This window comes from Atractosteus spatula, chromosome 13 (genome assembly GCF_055471065.1).
Source record: "Atractosteus spatula isolate fAtrSpa1 chromosome 13, fAtrSpa1.hap1, whole genome shotgun sequence".
Classification (NCBI taxonomy): domain Eukaryota; kingdom Metazoa; phylum Chordata; class Actinopteri; order Semionotiformes; family Lepisosteidae; genus Atractosteus; species Atractosteus spatula.
This window is the reverse complement of record NC_142718.1, coordinates 24,134,774-24,156,195: the sequence shown is the minus strand read 5'-3', so window position 1 is coordinate 24,156,195 and position 21,422 is coordinate 24,134,774. Positions and strand designations below refer to the sequence as shown.

At 40.5% G+C, this 21,422-nt stretch overlaps 1 protein-coding gene across 1 annotated transcript in view; it reads left to right on the top strand.

Annotated features, from left to right (window-relative positions):
• Positions 1–21,422, top strand: part of LOC148821919 (titin-like) — a 169,369-nt gene that overhangs the window by 120,552 nt on the left and 27,395 nt on the right. Inside the window, exons 185-194 of the mRNA XM_088929988.1 lie at positions 70–357; positions 479–769; positions 866–1,153; positions 1,248–1,838; positions 1,931–2,035; positions 2,132–2,329; positions 2,449–2,745; positions 2,842–3,429; positions 3,513–3,815; positions 4,240–21,348. Of these exons, the coding sequence (XP_088786114.1) occupies positions 70–357; positions 479–769; positions 866–1,153; positions 1,248–1,838; positions 1,931–2,035; positions 2,132–2,329; positions 2,449–2,745; positions 2,842–3,429; positions 3,513–3,815; positions 4,240–21,348 (20,058 nt within the window). The remainder of the gene's footprint in view (positions 1–69; positions 358–478; positions 770–865; positions 1,154–1,247; positions 1,839–1,930; positions 2,036–2,131; positions 2,330–2,448; positions 2,746–2,841; positions 3,430–3,512; positions 3,816–4,239; positions 21,349–21,422) is intronic.

Here is a 21,422-nt window from a genome sequence, read left to right as displayed (position 1 = left end):
GTGATTAAAACCAACACTAAAATGGCTTTTGTTGTAATGTGGTATCTAAACGCATCTATTTTTTTTCAGTTGCACCAGAAGCAGAACTGGATGCTGATTTGAGGAAAGCCCTGGTATTACGTGCTGGAGTTACAATGAGAATTTATGTGCCAATAAGAGGCCGTCCTGCTCCTAAGGTTACTTGGGCAAAAATGAACACTAACATCAAAGATAGACAAGGACTAGATATCAGGACAACAGAGTGGGACACTCTAGTATACTGTGAAAATGTGAACAGATATGATGCTGGGAAGTATGTATTGACCCTGGAGAACAGCAGTGGAATTAAGACATACACAATAGTTGTAAAGGTTCTTGGTAAGTTGCATTATTTTGTGTTATGAAATACTGTATCATTTGCTGTTTATAAACATTTATATGTTCTGTTCATGTTGATGTTACTGTAATTGTTTTTACTTGATTTGCTTTTTTACAATAGATACGCCTGGGCCACCACTCAATCTTATTATCAAAGAAACATCTAAGGATTCTGCTGCTATAACTTGGGATCCTCCTCTTATTGATGGTGGTAGTCCTGTAAAGAGTTACATTGTTGAAAAACGTGATGCAGAGAGAAAGGCATGGTCCACGGTTTCAACCGACTGTCCAAAAACATCATTCAGAATCTCCAACCTAGAAGAAGGCAAAAGCTACTTCTTTAGAGTCTTGGCTGAAAATGAATATGGAATTGGGGAGCCATGTGAGACACATGATTCAATCAGAGCTTCAGGTTGGTAAAAATGAAAATGTATGAACATAAAAAAATCTTTTTGCTTTATTCAATTGTTTATGTTTGATTAATAATCAAATATCTTTTTTTTTCCAGAACAACCAGGGCCAGTAGTAGATCTCAAAGCATTGGTTGTTACCAAGAACTCATGTACCATAGCCTGGAAGAAGCCTCTCAGCGATGGTGGAAGTCGCATTACTGCATATTCAGTAGAACTCATGATTAGCGAAGATAAGTGGAAGGAGGTCCTGAGATCCAAAAATATGCAGTACAGTGCTAAAGATCTGGAAGAAGGAAAGGAATATACATATCGTGTGAGAGCACTAAATGATGCTGGTTTCAGTTCACCACAGGAAATTAATTTTGTGGCTAAAGATCACATTGGTAAGCATTTTTACATGGTTTAAAATATTGTTAAGCATAGTTTTTAATGTATTTTATTCTGAAAATTTCCATTTCTATCATCTCTTCCTTACAGTTCCACCAGCAGCTGATTTGAGAGACTTCCCAGATTTATGCTATCTTGCAAAGGAAGGAAGCACCTTCCGTCTTAAAATCCCAATCTCTGGCAAACCCACTCCTTCTGTCACATGGAAGAAAGGTGAAGATTTGGTATTGACTGACACTGGCAGAGTCTCTGTAGAGTCATCAGCTGTGAATACAACTCTTCTGGTTCATGATTGTCAAAAGAGTGATGCCGCAAAATATACAATTACCTTGAAGAATACTGCTGGCACCAAAGAATGCACACTCTTTATGAAAGTTGTTGGAAAACCAGGAATACCCACTGGACCTATTAAGTTTGATGAAGTCACAGCTGATGGTGTAACCTTAAAATGGGGTGCACCAAAGGATGATGGTGGCTCAGAAATAACAAATTATATCCTTGAGAAGAGGGATTCCACAACCAACAAATGGGTTACCTGCGCTTCTGCTGTACAGAAAACCACTTTCCGGGTTACCAGACTTCATGAAGGAACTGAATACATCTTCAGAGTTAGTGCAGAAAATAAATATGGAGTTGGAGTAGGCCTCAAATCAGATCCTATTGTGGCACAGCATCCATTTAGTAAGTTTTTTTTTCTTTTTAGAAATTAAATTAAATTAGTTGCTCATGGAATTTGTCTTTAAATATATCTACTGTACATATTTTTTCACTAGATGTACCTGATGCACCAGCTCCACCTCAGATTATTGCTATGAGACATGATTCTGCGTCACTGGCTTGGTCAGATCCAAGAAAGACAGGTGGCTCCCCAATAACTGGTAAATATTGTTACTTCTGTTGTTATGACAAGAGGTTTTGGTTATTGGTTAATACATAGAAAGTGCTAACAATATTTGTTCTTGGTGCATTCTTAGGTTATCACATTGAGTACAAAGAAAGGAATAGTCTTCTTTGGAAAAGAGCCAGCAAAACACCACTGAGAATGAAGGAATACAGAGTGGGTGGTTTAACTGAAGGCCTTGAATATGAATTCAGAGTTATGGCTATAAATATGGCAGGTGTTGGTAAACCAAGTTTACCGACAGAACCTATGGTAGCTCTGGATCCAATTGGTAAGTGGCATTTTCTAATTGCTGTTTAATTTCTTCTCCATAAAAAAAAAACTTTGCCCATTATTCATTTTCATATATTAATCATATACTACCTACAAACTTTTTAAAATTTGTTTTAGATCCTCCTGGTAAACCTGATGTTATAAATGTTACAAGAAGCACTGTAACACTCATGTGGAGCGAGCCCAAATATGATGGTGGACACAAATTGACAGGATACATTGTTGAAAAACGTGATCTACCTTCAAAGGCCTGGATGAAAGCCAACCATGTCAATGTGCAAGAATGTGCATTTACAGTGACAGATCTCATTGAAGGCTGCAAGTATGAATTCAGAATTCGAGCCAAGAATGCTGCTGGTGCCATAAGTCCTCCATCTGAGCAAACTGACACCATTGTATGCAAAGATGAATACGGTATGTTTAAAAGTCTTTATTACTATTATTATTAGTATTTATTATTTATTTAAGGTCACCTGATGATTTAAACCCCTTTCATCTTTTTTTTAACAGAGGCACCAACTATTGTTATTGATCCAACTGTAAAGGAGGGACTAACGGTTAAGGCTGGTGACACTATTGTTATAACAGCAACAAGTATCCTTGGAAAACCACCTCCAACATCTGTGTGGTCTAAAGCTGGAAAAGACTTCAAACCTTCAGATATTGTCCAGATTGAGTCCACCCCAACCTCTTCTACATTATCAGTCAAGTATGCTACCAGGAAGGATTCTGGAGAGTACACAATTACTGCCAGCAATCCATTTGGTATTAAAGAAGAAAATGTGAAAGTGAAAGTGTTGGATGTTCCTGGACCTCCAGGGCCAATCGAAACTAGCAATGTATCATCTGAAAAGGTGACTCTTACTTGGTTGCCACCTCATGAGGATGGTGGGTCTCCAATCAAGTCTTATGTTCTTGAAAAGAGGGAAACTAGCCGTCTGCTCTGGACACTAGTAGCTGAAAACATTATGGATTGCCGTTTTGTTGCTTCCAAACTTATCCAGGGCAATGAGTATGTCTTCCGTGTCTCAGCTGTAAACCAATATGGTGTTGGTGATTCTGTGCAGTCCGAGCCAGTCAGAATGGTGGATAGATTTGGTAAGTTGAGTAGCATATCAATTACAAACATGTGTGAGTTCTGTTTATTGGCAAAATTGTAACTAGATTTTTCTAAATCACAGGTCCCCCTGGTCCACCATCAAAACCGGAAATTGACAATGTCTCCAAGAATACAGTTACTATTTCTTGGAAGAGACCTGCTGATGATGGTGGAAGTGACATCACAGGCTACTATGTTGAGAGGAAAGAAAGGAAAGGGTTAAGATGGGTTAGAGCAACAAAGAAAACTATCTCTGACCTCCGTTTCAAAGTGCAAGGCCTTTCTGAAGGAGTTGAATATGAATTTAGAGTCACTGCTGAAAATAAAGCTGGTCTTGGAGAACCAAGTGAGCCATCACAGCATGTCTTGACCAAAGATGTGGCATGTAAGTGTATGTTTTTCTATGTTTGGAATGTAACGGAATGTTTTAAAACCTAATTACAGTTATATACATTTTGTTAATATCTATAATTTAAAAATTCTGTAATAAGACAATTTTTTATTTTTATCCTGAAGCATAATTTTTATTTTTAATTACAAATTTATGTTAATTGATCTGGAAATAAATTTATTATATGGAATAGATTTTATGTAACATTAGTCAATTTGGGTTACTTTTTTAGAACTTTAATTCTAATTCTTATGTACTGTATATGTATTTTTTCTTGAATGTAATAATATTCATATATAATCACAACAATACTTCTATTGTGTTAGGAGATGAAACAGCATAATTTCAGGAGCTTTTTTGAGCCCTGTAAGGTGTAATTTATAATTCAATTTAAATACCTATATTTTCATTTTTTCAGATGTGCCTGGTCCACCTTCAAACCCAAGAGTAACTGATACAACTAAAACTACTGCCACTTTACACTGGGGTAAACCTCATTACGATGGTGGACTGGATATCATAGGATACATTGTAGAGCATAAAAAAGAAGGAGAAGAAGACTGGATAAAAGACACAACAGGAACAGCTCTCAGAATTACTGAATTTGTAGTTGCCAATCTGCAGCCAGGAGGCAAATACCATTTCCGAATTAGTGCAGTGAATGCAGAAGGAGCTGGTGAACCTGCTGAAATCAAAGAAGTTGTTGAAATAAAGGAAAGAGAAGAAGCACCTGACTTTGAGCTTGAAGCTGAGCTTAGAAGGACTCTTGTTGTCAAGGCTGGATTATCAATTAGAATTTTCGTGCCAATCAAAGGTCGTCCAACACCTGAAGTCACCTGGATGAAAGGAGATGTTCCTCTTAAAGGTCGTGCGCACATTGATAATACGGAATCATACAGTCTTCTGATTATCCCTGAATGCAACAGGCATGATGCTGGAAAATATGTAATGAACGTAGAAAATGCTGCGGGCAAAAAGAGTGGATTTGTAAATGTTAGGGTTTTGGACTCCCCTGGACCTCCTATAAATCTTAAACCAAGAGAGATTACCAAAGACAGCATCACACTTCAGTGGGATCTTCCTCTTATTGATGGAGGCTCAAAAGTTACTAACTATATAGTGGAAAAGCGTGAGTCCACTCGGAAGGCATACTCCACTATAACAACAAACTGTCAAAAGTGTTCCCTTAGAATCCCCAACTTGGCTGAAGGGTCAGAATATTACTTTAGAGTAATGGCTGAAAATGAATTTGGTATTGGTGAACCAGCTGAAACACCTGAACCAATCAAGGCATCTGAGGCTCCATCTCCTCCTGAAAGTCTTAATGTCATGAATGTTACCAAACATTCTGCAAGTCTTGCATGGCCAAAACCACTACATGATGGAGGCAGTAAAATTACTGGGTATGTCATTGAAGCTCAAAAGAAGGGTGCAGAGCAGTGGATGCATTTGGCTACTGTAAAGACTCTAGACTATGTAGCAAAAAATCTTAATGAAAATGATGAATATACTTTCCGTGTCATGGCTGTCAACAATTCTGGTAGAAGTGATCCTCGAGAAAGCAGACCTATACTAATTAAAGAACAAACAACACTTCCTGAATTTGATTTACGTGGAATCTACCAAAAGCTGGTCATTGCCAAGGCAGGTGATAACATCAAAGTTGAAATACCCATATTGGGCCGCCCAAAACCATCAGTCTCCTGGAAAAAGGGAAATCAGGATTTTAAGCAAACACAGAGAGTGAACATTGAAAATACTGCAACCTCAACCATCCTGAATATTAATGAATGCACAAGAAATGATAGTGGACAATATTCTCTGACTGGAAAAAATATTCTTGGGGAGGTCACAGAAGTTATTACCGTTCAGGTCCATGATATTCCTGGGCCTCCTAAAGGTCCAATTAAATGTGATGAAATTTCATCTGACTACATTACAATATCTTGGGATCCCCCGGAAAATGATGGAGGAGTGCCAATTAGCAACTACATCGTAGAAATGCGTGACACCACTGGCACAAACTGGGTAGAGTTAGCTGCAACAGTAATACGTACAACATTTAAAGCTGCTCGTCTTACTACAGGTGTTGAGTATCAATTCCGTGTCAAAGCCCAAAACAGATATGGCATTGGCCCGTCAATCAGTTCAGAAAATGTGGTTGCTGCCTATCCTTTTAAGGTGCCTGGTCCTCCAGGTACTCCACAAGTTATATCTTTCACCAGGGATTCAATGACAATTAGCTGGAATGAGCCAGTTTCTGATGGTGGAAGCACAATTTTGGGATACCACATTGAGAGAAAAGAAAGGAGCAGTATTTTATGGCAGAGAATAAGCAAAGCTTTGGTAGTAGGAAATATTTTCAAATCAACTGGCCTTACAGATGGAATTGCATATGAATTCCGAGTTGCAGCTGAAAATATGGCTGGTGTGGGTAAACCAAGCAAGTCCTCAGAACCAATATTTGCTCTTGATCCTGTAGATCCACCTGGCAAGCCAGTACCAATTAACATTACTAGACATGCTGTAACTCTTCAGTGGACAAAGCCTGAGTATGATGGTGGCTTTAAGATAACTGGATACACAGTTGAAAGAAAAGACTTACCAAATGGACGCTGGCTCAAGGCAAATTTCAGCAACATTCTTGAGACATGTTTCACTGTGAGTGGTCTCACTGAAGATGCTGCTTATGAGTTCCGTGTATTTGCCAGGAATTCAGCTGGAGCTGTGAGTAAACCATCTGAACCATCAGATAGTATAACCTGCAGAGATGATATTGAAGAACCAAGAATCATGGTTGATGCAAGATTTAAAGATGTAATACTATTGAAAGCAGGAGAAGTCTTCAGGCTTGAGGCAGATGTTGCTGGCCGCCCACTTCCATCAATGGTTTGGACTAAAGAAGGAAAGGAACTTGAAGAGACTGCAAAACTTGAAATCAGAACGACAGACTTTTCAACAGTTTTGATCAACAAAGATTCCATTAGAAGGGATGGGGGTGCGTTCACTTTGACAGCTAGCAACCCTGGTGGCTTTGCCAAGCATGTGTTTAATGTTAAAGTTCTTGATAGACCAGGTCCACCTGAAGGACCCTTAGAAGTTACAGATGTCACTGCTGAGAAATGTGTATTATCGTGGCTGCCCCCTAAAGATGATGGAGGTGCAAAGATTGACTATTATGTTATTGAAAAACGTGAAACAAGCAGACTTGCATGGACAAATGTAGCAACAGATTTACAGGTCAATCGATTCAAGGTGACTAAGTTGCTTAAAGGAAATGAATATATCTTCAGAGTTATGGCTGTCAACAAATATGGAGTTGGAGAGCCCCTTGAATCTGAACCAACTGTTGCAGCAAACCCATATGTGCCTCCTGACCCACCACAAATGCCTGAGGTAACTGCCATAACTAAAGATTCAATGGTTGTCTGCTGGGGACATCCAGAGTCAAATGGTGGAAGTGAAATTACTAACTACATTGTAGAAAGAAGAGATAAGACTGGTCTGCGTTGGGTAAAATGTAACAAGAGGACAGTTACTGACTTAAGATACAAAGTATCTGGTCTAACAGAAGGACATGAATATGAATATAGAGTTTTTGCTGAAAATATTGCAGGTTTGAGTTCACCTAGCCCAGCTAGTCCTTTCTACAAGGCTTCTGACACAATATTCAAACCTGGACCTCCAGGCAACCCAAGAGTTTTAGATACTAGCAAGTCATCAATTACAATTGCATGGAACAAACCGATATATGATGGTGGTTCTGAGATCACAGGATATATTGTTGAAACTTGCCTACCTGAAGAAGATGAATGGACAATTGTAACACCTAAAGATGCACTAAAAGCCACATCCTTTACAATAACAAATCTAAAGGAAAACCAGGAATACAAAATACATATTTCTGCTGTTAACTCCGAAGGAGTTGGAGAACCTGCTCTTGTTCCGGGTCAACCAAAGGCTGAGGACAGACAGATTCCTCCAGAAATTGAGCTTGATGCAGATCTTCGCAAAGCTGTCAATATCAGAGCTTGTTGCACATTGCGCCTTTTTGTACCTATTAAGGGTAGACCTGCACCAGAAGTGAAATGGACAAGAGAAAATGGGGAACCTCTTGACAGAGCAACAATTGAGAATACATCATCCTACACTTCAGTTATAATTGAAAATGTTAATAGATTTGACAGTGGCAAGTATATGCTGACAGTTGAAAACAGCTCAGGAAGCAAGACTGCTTTTGTAAACGTTAGAGTCCTGGATACACCTGGAGCTCCACAAGACCTCAAGATTAAGGAAATTACTAAGGAGTCTGTCTCAATCATTTGGAATCCTCCACTTATTGATGGTGGTTCCAAGATTAAGAACTACATTGTAGAAAAACGTGAATCAACAAGAAAAGCTTATTCAACAGTTGTGGCGAACTGCCACAAAACAAGCTGGAAAGTTGAGCAGTTGCAGGAGGGATGTAACTATTACTTTAGAGTTCTCGCTGAAAATGAATATGGAGTAGGTCTTCCTGTGGAGACTTCAGAGTCAGTCAAAGTATCTGAAAGACCACTTCCTCCAGGTAAAATCACCCTTCAAGATGTCACCCGAAATAGTGTAACCTTGTCATGGGAGAAACCAGATCATGATGGAGGCAGCAGAATTGTGGCATATATTGTAGAGATGCAAACCAAAGGCAGTGAAAAATGGACCACCTGTGCCACAGTAAAAGTCACTGAAGCAGTCATAACAGGACTGACACAAGGTGAAGAATATACGTTCAGTGTATCGGCACGAAATGAGAAGGGAACTAGTGATCCCCGACAGCTTGGTGTGCCTGTAGTTGCAAAAGACCTTGTTATTGCTCCAGTGTTCAAGCTGTTGTTCACCACATTCAGTGTTCTGGCAGGAGATGACTTGAAGGTTGATGTACCTTTTGTTGCACGTCCTAAAGCAGCAGTTACATGGCACAAAGATAATCTTCCTCTCAAACAAACTACAAGAGTAAATGCAGAAAGCACAGAAAGCCATTCATATCTTGTAATTAAAGAAGCTTGCAGAGATGATGTTGGACAGTATGCTGTAAAACTTGCAAACACTGCTGGTGAAGCAACAGCAACTATTGGCATTGTTGTACTAGATAAACCTGGCCCACCAACAGGCCCAGTAAAAATAGAAGAAGTCACTGCTGATAGCTTAACTCTTTCATGGCAGCCCCCAGAATATGACGGTGGATGCACTATTAACAACTATATTGTTGAAAAGAGAGACACATCTACTACAGAATGGCAGATTGTATCTGCCACAGTTGCCAGGACAACCATAAAAGCAAGCCGTTTGAAGACTGGTTGTGAATATCAGTTCAGAATTGCAGCTGAAAATAGATATGGCAAGAGCCCTCTTCTTGTTTCAGAGTCTGTGGTAGCTCAATATCCATTTAAACTCCCTGGTCCTCCAGGCACACCATTTGTACATGGAGCTACAAAAGATAGCATGGTCGTCATGTGGAATGAACCAGTAAATGATGGTGGCAGCAAAATACTGGGTTATCACCTTGAGCGCAAGGAAAGAAATAGCATTCTTTGGGTTAAGTTGAACAAAACAATCATTCAGGACACCAGATTTAAGACCACTGGTCTTGAAGAAGGAATTGAATATGAATACAGAGTTTATGCCGAAAACATTGTAGGCATTGGAAAAGCAAGCAAAGTATCAGAATGCTATGTTGCAAGAGATCCATGTGACCCACCAGGTCGTCCTGAAGCTGTGATTGTAACCAGAAATTCTGTGACACTACAGTGGACAAAACCAGAGTATGATGGTGGCAGCAAGATCACTGGCTATATTGTTGAGAAGAAGGAGTTGCCTGATGGTCGCTGGATGAAAGCTAGCTTCACCAATGTCATTGAGACTGAGTTTGTTGTGACTGGTTTAACTGAAGACCAGAGGTATGAGTTCCATGTAATTGCTAGGAATGCAGCAGGTGTCTTCAGTGAGCCTTCTGAAAGCACAGGACCTGTTACTGCCAGAGATGAAGTAGATCCACCTCGCATTAGCATGGATCCCAAATATAGAGAAACAATCGTAGTTAATGCTGGAGATTCCTTCAAGATTGATGCTGATGTCCATGGAAAACCAATACCTACAATCCTTTGGCTCAAAGGAGATCAAGAATTAGCAAACACAGCACGACTTGAAATAAAAAGCACAGACTTTAACACATTTCTGAGTGTTAAGGAAGCTATTCGTGTTGATGGAGGCCAATACACTCTGTTACTGAAGAATGTTGGAGGAGAAAGATCAGTCGCTGTTAATGTCAAAGTTTTAGATAGACCTGGCCCACCTGAAGGTCCTATTTCTGTTTATGGAATTACAAGTGAGAAATGTTCCATCTCATGGAAACCACCACAGCATGATGGTGGCAGTGATATATCCCACTACATTGTTGAGAGAAGAGAGACAAGCAGATTAGTCTGGACTGTAGTTGATTCCAAAGTACTAGCTCTTAATCTAAAAATCACAAAACTTCTGGAAGGAAATGAATATATTTTCCGTGTGATGGGTGTGAACAAATATGGAGTTGGAGAATCTCTTGAGTCTGAGCCAGTAGTAATTAAAAATCCTTTTGTTGTCCCTGATCCACCAACTGCTGTTGAAGTTACAACAATTACAAAGGACTCCATGGTTGTCGTATGGGAAAGACCACCTTCAGATGGTGGTAGTGAAATTATTGGGTATATTGTTGAAAAACGAGATAAAGAGGGTGTTAGATGGACCAGATGCAATAAACGTGTGGTCAATGAATTGCGCTTCAGAGTGACGGGACTTCTTGAAAACCGCAGCTATGAATTCAGAGTCTCAGCTGAGAATGCCGCAGGGGTTGGACAACCAAGCTCCCCTTCAATTTACTACAAGGCATGTGATCCTATTTTCAAACCAGGACCACCAAATAACCCTAAGGTAACTGACATATCCAGGTCATCTGTTTTCCTTTCATGGAGTAAACCAATCTATGATGGTGGCTGTGAGATTCAAGGATATATTGTTGAGAAATGTGAAGCAACTTCTGATGAGTGGACGATGTGTACTCCAGCAACTGGCATCAAACAGTCATGGTTTGAAGTTGAGAAGTTACAAGAGAAACATGAGTACAAGTTTAGAGTCTGTGCTATCAACAAGGCTGGTGTTGGAGAACATGCAGATGTTGCTGGAGCTGTACTTGTGGAAGACAAGTTAGAAGCACCAGATCTTGATCTTGATCCGGAACACAGAAAGGTGGTCACTGTTAGAGCTGGAGGGTCCCTTAGATTGTTCATCCCAGTCAGAGGGCGACCTGCTCCTGAAGTGAAATGGGGAAAAGCTGATGGTGAAATTAGGGAAACAGCTCAAATTGAGGTTACAAGTAGTTACACCTCACTTGTGATAGATAATGTGAACAGATTCGACAGTGGAAAGTACACCTTGACAGCTGAAAATGTCAGTGGGACAAAGTCTGCTTTCATCAGTGTTAGAGTGCTTGACACACCAAGTGCACCACTAAACCTTAAAATAAAAGAGATTACCAAGGAATCTGTAACTCTTACTTGGGAGCCACCTACTTTGGATGGGGGTGCAAAGATCAAAAACTATATTGTGGAAAAACGAGAGAGCACAAGAAAGGCCTATTCAGCTGTTGTGACCAACTGCCACAAGATGTCATGGAAGGTTGACCAACTTCAGGAAGGCTGTAACTATTACTTTAGAGTCTTAGCTGAAAATGATCATGGCATCGGTTTACCCGCAGAAACTGTTGATCCTGTTAAAGTATCAGAAGTACCACAACCACCAGGTAAAATTACTGTTGTCGATGTAACACGCAACAGTGTTTCTCTTAGCTGGGAAAAGCCTGAACATGATGGTGGAAGCAGAATCATCCAATATGTCGTGGAAATGCAAGCCAAGGGTAGTGAGAAGTGGTCTGCATGTGCACATGTTAAAACTCTTGAAACTGTTGTAACTAACTTAGTTCAAGGAGAAGAATATATGTTTAGAGTCATAGCTGTGAATGAGAAAGGGAAGAGTGACCCAAGATCACTTGCTGTTCCAGTTGTTGCTAAAGACCTTGTTATAGAGCCTGATGTAAGACCAGCATTCAGCAACTACAGTGTGCAGGTGGGTCAGGACCTAAAAATAGAAATCCCTATTGCTGGTCGACCCAAACCAACAATTTCCTGGACTAAAGATGGCCAACCACTTAAACAGACAACGAGAGTTAATGTTGTTGATACTGCACACCACACAACTCTCAATATTAAGGAAAGTACCCGAGATGATGGAGGAATATACGGAATTACTGTGTCTAATGTTGTTGGACAGAAGGTTGCATCTATTGAAATTATCACCCTTGATAAGCCTGGTCCACCAAGCGGCCCTGTGAGATTTGATGAAGTTAGCGCCGAAAGTATCACTATTTCTTGGGATCCACCGAAATACACTGGTGGCTGTCAAATTTCAAACTACATTATTCAAAAGAGAGACACAACTACCACAACTTGGGAAACTGTTTCTGCCACTGTAGCAAGAACTACACTCAAGGTTACCAAGCTTAAAACTGGTGCAGAATATCAGTTTAGAATCATTGCTGAAAACAGATATGGAAAGAGCTTTGCATTAGATTCTGAAGCTATGATTGCCCAATATCCTTACAAGGAACCAGGTCCACCAGGTACACCATTTGTTACATCAGTATCAAGGGATCATATGGTTGTGCAGTGGCATGAACCAATTGCAGATGGAGGAAGCAAAATTATTGGTTACCATCTTGAAAGAAAAGAAAGAAACAGTATTCTCTGGACGAAGATTAATAAAACACTCATTCAAGACACACGCTTTAAAACCAGTCCTTTAGAAGAAGGCATTGAATATGAATTTAGAGTCTATGCTGAAAACATAGTTGGTATAGGCAGAAGTAGCAAGGTTTCTGAATGCTATGTGGCACGTGACCCATGTGATCCACCAGGAACCCCTGAAGCAACAATTGTGAGCAGGCATTCAGTCACTCTTCAATGGACAAAACCAGAATATGATGGTGGCAGTGTAATAACTGGTTATATTGTTGAGAAACGAGACCTTCCAGATGGTCGCTGGATGAAAGCTAGCTTCACTAATGTCATTGAAACACAGTTTACTGTTTCTGGCCTTACTGAAGATTCTAAGTATGACTTCAGAGTTATTGCTAAGAATGCAGCTGGAACTATAAGCAAACCATCTGATAGTACTGGACCTATAACTGCAAAGGATGAAGTTGAACCACCAAGAGTCTCAATGGATCCAAAATACAAAGAGGCAATTGTTGTAAATGCTGGAGATACATTCAAACTTGATGCAGATGTCTACGGAAAGCCAATACCAACAATCCAATGGTTCAAGGGTGATAAAGAAGTTGAACTTTCAGCAAGGTGTGAGATCAAGAGCACTGACTTCAGAACAACGCTTGTTGTTAAAGATGCAATTAGAATTGATGGTGGCCAGTATAATCTTCAGTTAACTAATGTTGCTGGCACCAAAACTGTGCCTATTCAAGTTAAAGTGCTGGACAGACCAGGGCCATCTGAAGGGCCTATTCATGTGAGTGGTGTCACTGCTGACAAATGTACACTGTCATGGCTTCCTCCACAACATGATGGAGGCAGCAGCATTTCACATTACATCATTGAGAAGAGAGAAACCAGCCGCCTAGCTTGGACTGTAGTGGCTACTGATGCTGTTGCTACCATGCACAAAGTGACCAAACTTCTGGAAGGGAATGAATATATATTCCGGGTAATGGCTGTTAACAAATTTGGAGTTGGTGAACCACTGGAGTCTGCACCAGTTTTAATGAAAAATCCATTCATCCCAGCAGGACCACCAAAAGGTTTGGAAGTAACCAACATTGCAAAGGACTCTATGACAGTGTGCTGGAGCAGGCCAGATTCAGATGGTGGCAGTGAAATTGTTGGTTATATTGTAGAGAAGAGAGATAGGGCTGGCATCAGATGGACAAAATGCAATAAGCGCCGAATTACAGACTTGCGCTTTAGAGTAACAGGTCTCACAGAAGATCATGAATATGAATTCAGATTATCCGCGGAAAATGCAGCCGGAGTGGGAGAACCAAGTCAGCCTACGGCATACTACAAGGCTTGTGATCCTATATTCAAACCTGGACCACCAACCAATGTACATGTTGTTGATACCACAAGAAGCTCTATTTCACTTGCATGGGGTAAGCCAATTTATGATGGTGGCAGTGAAATTCAGGGATACATTGTGGAGGTATGCAAAGCTGATGAGGAAGAATGGACCATGTGCACACCACCTACTGGTTTGCGTGTGAACCGCTTTGAAATCATCAAACTTGTGGAGCATCAAGAATATAAGATCCAAATATGTGCCATCAATAAATTAGGTGTAGGTGAGCCGGCTTCTGTACCGGGAACAGTCAAACCTGAAGATAAGCTGGAGGCTCCTGAACTTGACCTTGATGCAGAATTAAGGAAAGGACTAGTGGTGCGTGCTGGAGGCTCTGTGAAAATCCATATACCATTCAAAGGAAGACCAGCTCCAGAGATCATTTGGTCTAAAGATGAAGGAGACTTACCTGAGAAGACTCAGATTGAAAAAGGCATTAACTATACCCAACTTTCCATTGACAACTGTGACAGAAATGATGCTGGAAAATACACTCTGAAATTAGAAAATAGCAGTGGTGCCAAGTCTGCATTTGTCTCTGTCAAAGTATTAGATACCCCAGGAACACCTCAAAATCTTAAAGTGAAAGATATCAAGAAAGATGCAGTCACTTTAGTATGGGAACCACCTTTAATTGATGGAGGTGCAAAGATCAAGAACTATGTGATTGATAAGCGTGAATCAACTAGAAAAGCTTATGCAAATGTTTCTACAAAGTGCACCAAAACAAGCTTCAAAGTGGAAAATCTCACAGAGGGAGCAATTTATTACTTTAGAGTAATGGCTGAGAACGAATTTGGAATTGGTCTACCTATTGAAACAATAGATGCAGTAAAGGCGTCAGAGTCACCTTTGCCGCCAGGAAAGGTCACTCTTACTGATGTCACCCAAACCACCGTCTCTCTTTCATGGGAAAAACCAGATCATGATGGAGGCAGCAGGATTATAGGGTATGCAATCGAAATGCAGCCTAAAGGGTCTGACAAATGGGTTGTAGCAACTCAGACAAAAACATGTGAGGGTGTTGTTTCTGGACTAAGCTCTGGACAAGAATACCTCTTCCGTATAATTGCATACAATGAGAAAGGAAAGAGTGATCCAAGACCATTGGCTGCACCAGTTATCGCCAAAGACCTCACAATTGAACCCAGTTTCAAACTTATGTTCAACACTTACAGTGTTCAAGCAGGAGAAGATCTTAAGGTAGAAATACCTGTAATTGGACGCCCGAGACCCAAAATTGCTTGGACAAAAGATGGACAGACACTTAAACAGACAACCAGAGTTAATGTTGAGACCACACCAACCTCAACTATTCTTCATATTAAAGAAAGCATTAAAGATGATTTTGGCAAGTATACAGTCACAGCAACTAACAATGCTGGTACAACTACAGAAGAAATTGGAATTGTCATACTTGATAAACCCGGTCCACCTGTTGGCCCTGTAAGGATCGATGAAGTCAGTTCTAACTTTGTAACACTTTCCTGGGATCCTCCACAATATACAGGTGGTTGTCAAATAAATAATTATATAGTTGAAAAACGAGACACAACCACCACAACCTGGCAAATTGTATCAGCAACAATAGCAAGGACAACAATTAAAATAAGCAAACTTAAAACTGGTTCAGAATACCAGTTTAGAATATTTGCTGAAAACAGATATGGAAAGAGTTTTTCTTTGGATTCACCATCCATTCTTGTACAGTACCCATATAAAGAACCTGGACCACCTGGTACACCATTTGTTACATCTGTGTCAAAGGACCACATGGTTATTGAATGGCATGAACCAGTCAATGATGGTGGCAGTCAAGTCATCGGTTACCATTTGGAACGCAAAGAACGGAACAGTATCCTGTGGACTAAGCTTAATAAGACTCTTATTCAAGACACTCGCTTCAAGACAAATAACCTCGAAGAAGGCATTGAATATGAATATAGAGTCTATGCCGAAAATATTGTTGGCATTGGTAAATCAAGCAAGGTTTCAGAGTGCTTTGTAGCTCGTGATCCATGTGATCCACCTGGTTGTCCTGAGCCCATTGTTATTACCAGAAACCATGTCACACTTCAGTGGACAAAGCCACAGTATGATGGTGGCAGCAAAGTTACTGGATATATTGTAGAAAAGAAAGAGTTGCCTGAAGGTCGCTGGATGAAAGCAAGCTTTACAAATGTAATTGAGACTGAATTTACAGTCACAGGCTTAACTGAAGACCAAAGATATGAATTTAGAGTAATTGCAAGAAATGCAGCTGGTATTTTCAGTGAACCTTCTGAAAGCACTGGACCAATTACTGCTAGAGATGAAATTGAAACCCCAAGAGCTTCAATGGATCCGAAATACAAAGACGTAATTGTTGTGAATGCAGGTGAAACCTTTTCTCTTGAAGCTGATATCTACGGCAAACCAGTGCCTGATGTTGTATGGTTAAAGGATGGAAAAGAAATTGACAAAGCTACTGCACGAATGGAAGTCAAAACTACATTACAACGGTCAACTCTTATAGTAAAGGACTGCATTAGAGTAGATGGGGGACAGTATGTTCTCACTCTTAGTAATGTTGGTGGTACAAAAACAATACCAATCACAGTTAAGGTTCTAGACAGACCTGGTCCACCTGACGGCCCATTAAGAGTGTCAGGTGTTACTGCAGAGAAATGCTACCTGTCCTGGAGCCCTCCTTCACAAGATGGTGGTGCCAGCATTTCTCATTACATCATTGAGAAGAGAGAAACCAGCAGGCTGTCTTGGACAGTTGTTGACTCTAATGTTCAGGCAATCAGTTACAAAGTAACCAAACTTCTAAGTGGCAATGAGTATATATTCAGAATTATGGCAGTAAATAAATACGGCATTGGTGAGCCACTTGAATCTGAACCAGTTCTAGCACGCAATCCATTCAAGCCACCAGGCCCACCATCAGTGCCTGAGGTCACTGCTATCACTAAGGATTCTATGGTTGCAACATGGAACAGGCCAGAGGATAATGGTGGAGCTGAAATTGAAGGCTACGTCCTTGAAAAACGTGACAAAGATGGAATAAGGTGGACAAAATGTAACAAAAAGAGATTGAGTGATCTACGTTTTAGAGTAACTGGACTCACCGAAGGACACTTCTATGAGTTCCGTGTTTCTGCTGAAAATGCTGCTGGTGTAGGGGAACCAAGTGAACCATCTGTGTTCTACAGAGCATGTGATGCAACATACCCACCAGGCCCACCAAACAATCCTAAAGTGACTGATACTTCTAGTAGTTCTGTGTCTCTTGCATGGAGCAAGCCTATTTATGATGGTGGTGCCCAAATAAAGGCATACATTGTAGAAATGAAAGAGGCTTCAGCTGAGGAATGGACTACATGCACACTTCCAACTGGTGTACAAGCAACACACTTTACTGTAACAAAACTAAAAGAAAATGCTGAATACAATTTCCGCATTTGTGCTATCAACATTGAAGGAGTTGGGGAAGCTGCTGCAATCGCTGGATCTGTAGTTGCAGCTGAAAAGGTTGAGCCACCTGAAATTGAATTGGATGCAGACCTTAGGAAAGTAGTATCTGTACGTGCTAGTGGAACACTTCGCTTGTTTGTCACAATCAGAGGTAGACCTGAACCTGAAGTAAAGTGGACAATGGCAGAAGGCACTCTCACTGAACGTGCACAGATTGAAGTCACAAGTTCCTACACTATGCTTGTCATTGACAATGTAAACAGATTTGACAGTGGTAAATATGTATTGAATCTTGAAAATAACAGCGGAACAAAATCAGCCTTTGTCAATGTGAGAGTACTTGATTCACCAAGCGCACCTGTTAATTTCAGAATCAAAGATATAAAGAAAGATTCAGTTGTACTGTCATGGGAGCCACCACTTATTGATGGAGGAGCAAAGATCACTAACTATATTGTTGAAAAACGTGAGACAACAAGGAAAGCATACACCACTGTAACAAACAATTGTACAAAGAATACATTCAAGGTTGATCAGCTCCAGGAGGGAGGTAGTTACTATTTCCGTGTCCTGGCTGTTAATGAACATGGTGTTGGGCTATCAGCAGAGACTACTGATCCAATTAAAGTTTCTGAAGCACCTTTGCCACCTGGAAAAGTTACACTTGTAGATGTAACTCGAAACAGTGCAACCATTTCTTGGGAGAAACCAGAACATGATGGTGGTAGCAAAATTTCAAGCTATGTGGTTGAAATGCAAACTAAAGGCAGTGAGAAGTGGACCATGTGCACTCAAGTGAAAGCGCTGGAGGCAACTATATCTGGTCTCACAACAGGTGAAGAATATTCCTTTAGAGTCATTGCTGTGAATGAGAAAGGCAAGAGTGATCCAAAACAACTGGGAGTGCCTGTAATAGCTAAAGATATTCAAATAGAACCCAGCTTGGAGCTACTTTTCAATACTTTCAGTGTGAAGGCTGGAGATGACCTCAAGATTGATATTCCTTTCAGAGGCAGACCTCTACCTACTGTTTCATGGTTTAAAGATGGTCAGCCTTTAAAGCAGACAACCAGAGTAAATGTTCAGACATCCAAGACATCAACTCTTATGGTCATCAAAGAAGCCACCAAAGATGATTTTGGAAAGTATGCAATTACAGTGTCTAACACAGCTGGTTCAAAAACAGCAGAGATTTCAATTATTGTACTTGACAAGCCTGGAGCACCTGGCCCCATCCGAGTAGATGAGGTTAGTGCTGACAGTATAACAATATCCTGGGACCCACCAACATATGATGGTGGATGCCACATCAATAACTACATTGTTGAAAAGAGGGATACTACCACAACAACATGGCAAATTGTTTCTGCAACTGTTGCCAGAACATCAATTAAAGTTTCACGCTTGACACAAGGATCTGAATACCAGTTCCGTGTTTATGCTGAAAACCGCTATGGAAAGAGCCATTACACAGATTCCTCAGCAATTGTTGCTCAATATCCATTTAAACCACCTGGTCCTCCAGGAACACCTCGTGTTGTCCATGCAACAAAAGCTTTCATGATAGTACAATGGAATGAACCAGTCAATGATGGTGGCAGCACAGTCTTTGGTTATCATCTTGAACGCAAAGAAAGAAGCAGCATTCTTTGGACAAAGATCAACAGAGGTTTGATAACTGACACTGAGATGAAAGTAACTGGTATTGAAGAAGGCTTAATGTATGAATATCGTGTATATGCTGAAAACATTGCTGGCATTGGAAAGTGTGGAAAAGCTTGTGAACCTGTTGCTGCAAGAGATCCATGTGATCCTCCAGGTCACCTTACAGTTACTAACATCACAAGAACATCTGTATCTTTGTCTTGGACTAAGCCAGAATATGATGGTGGTGCTAAAGTTACTGGTTATATAATTGAACGCAGAGAACTGCCAGATGGACGTTGGCTGAAATGTAATTTCACAAACATTCAGGAAAACTACTTTGATGTTACTGGCCTTACAGAAGATCAGCGTTATGATTTCCATGTTATTGCAAAGAATGCAGCTGGGTTATTCAGTGAACCATCTGAATGTACTGGTCCAATTACTGTGAAGGATGATGTTGATCCACCTCGTATCATGATGGATGTCAAGTTCAGAGACACAGTAGTAGTAAAGGCTGGAGAAATCTTGAAAATTAATGCAGATATTGCTGGACGTCCTCTGCCTATAGTTTCATGGACAAAAGATGGCAAGGAGATTGATGTACAAGCCAGAGTTGAAATCTCCTCTACAGACACCAGCACTGCAATAGTTGTGAAAGACTGTATCAGAAGAGACTCTGGACAGTATGTCCTGACTTTGCAAAATGTTGCAGGAACAAGATCAATGGCAGTGAATTGCAAGGTTCTTGACAGACCAGGACCATCAGCTGGACCACTAACAGTAGCTGGTGTTACAGCAGAGAAATGTACATTATCCTGGGGATCACCTCAGGAGAATGGCGGGGCTGAAATTTCCCATTATATTGTAGAAAAACGCGAAACAAGCAGACTAGCCTGGACACTGGTGGATGGTGACATGAAAGCAACAACTTGCAAAGTTACTAAATTGCTGAAAGGCAATGAATACATTTTCAGAGTTCTGGCTGTGAACAAATATGGAGTTGGTGAACCTCTTGAGAGTGATCCTGTTAAAGCTTTGGATCCATATACTGTTCCAAGTGCACCTACCAATGTAGAAATCACCAGTATTACAAGTGAAGCTATGACAATTTGCTGGGCAAGACCTGAAAGTGATGGTGGCAGTGAAATTTCTGGTTATGTAATAGAAAGACGTGAAAAAACAGGTCTAAGATGGGTTCGTGTAAATAAGAAACCAGTGTATGATCTCAGAGTTAAAGCATCCAATCTTCGTGAAGGTTGTGAGTATGAGTACCGTGTTTATGCAGAAAATGCTGCTGGTTTGAGTCCTCCAAGTGAACCGAGTCCATTAATGAAAGCAGAAGACCCACTTTTCCTGCCTTCCCCTCCAGTTAAACCTAAAGTTATTGATTCCACAAAGACCACTATTACTGTTGCCTGGTCCAAACCACTGTTTGATGGTGGATCTCCAGTCACTGGATACAGTGTTGAATATAAGAAAACTGATGATGAAGAATGGTTGGTAGCTGTTCAAAACACAAGAAGTACAGAGTTTACTGTAGTTGGACTTACACCTGGTGCAGAATATGTATTTGCTGTTAGATCAATCAATAAAGTTGGTGCCAGTGACCCAAGCCCAGCTTCAGAGCCTCAGCTTGCAAAAGAAAGAGAAGAAGAGCCAGCATTTGATATTGACAATGAAATGCGCAAGACTTTAATTGTCAAGGCTGGCAGCTCATTTACTCTTACCATACCTTATAAAGGCAAACCAGTACCTACTGTGATGTGGAATAAAGAAGATGTAGATCTGAGATTAAGGGCAAGTATTGATACAACTGATTCCTGCACATCTATAACAGTGGAGAAAGCAACAAGAAATGATTCTGGGAAATACACTGTAACATTACTGAATATTGTTGGAACTGCTACTTTGACACTGGTTGTCAAAGTCCTTGATTCTCCTGGCCCTCCTTCAAATATTGTGGTAAAGGAAGTCACAAAAGAGTCTGCACTGATATCATGGGATGTACCAGAAAATGAAGGTGGCGCTCCTGTGAAGAACTATCACGTTGAAAAACGTGAGGCTAGCAAAAAGGCATGGGTCAGTGTTACAAATAACTGCCACCGTTTAACCTACAAAATACCTGACCTCCAAGAGGGAGCTATCTACTACTTCAGGGTCTCTGGAGAAAATGAATATGGTATAGGAGTACCTGTTGAAAGCAAGGAAGGCGTTAAAATTACAGGTATGCTATTTTTTAAACTGAATCTCATTAAATGGAACTTTTATTTTGAAATTCTTACATTTTGCACTGGTGAT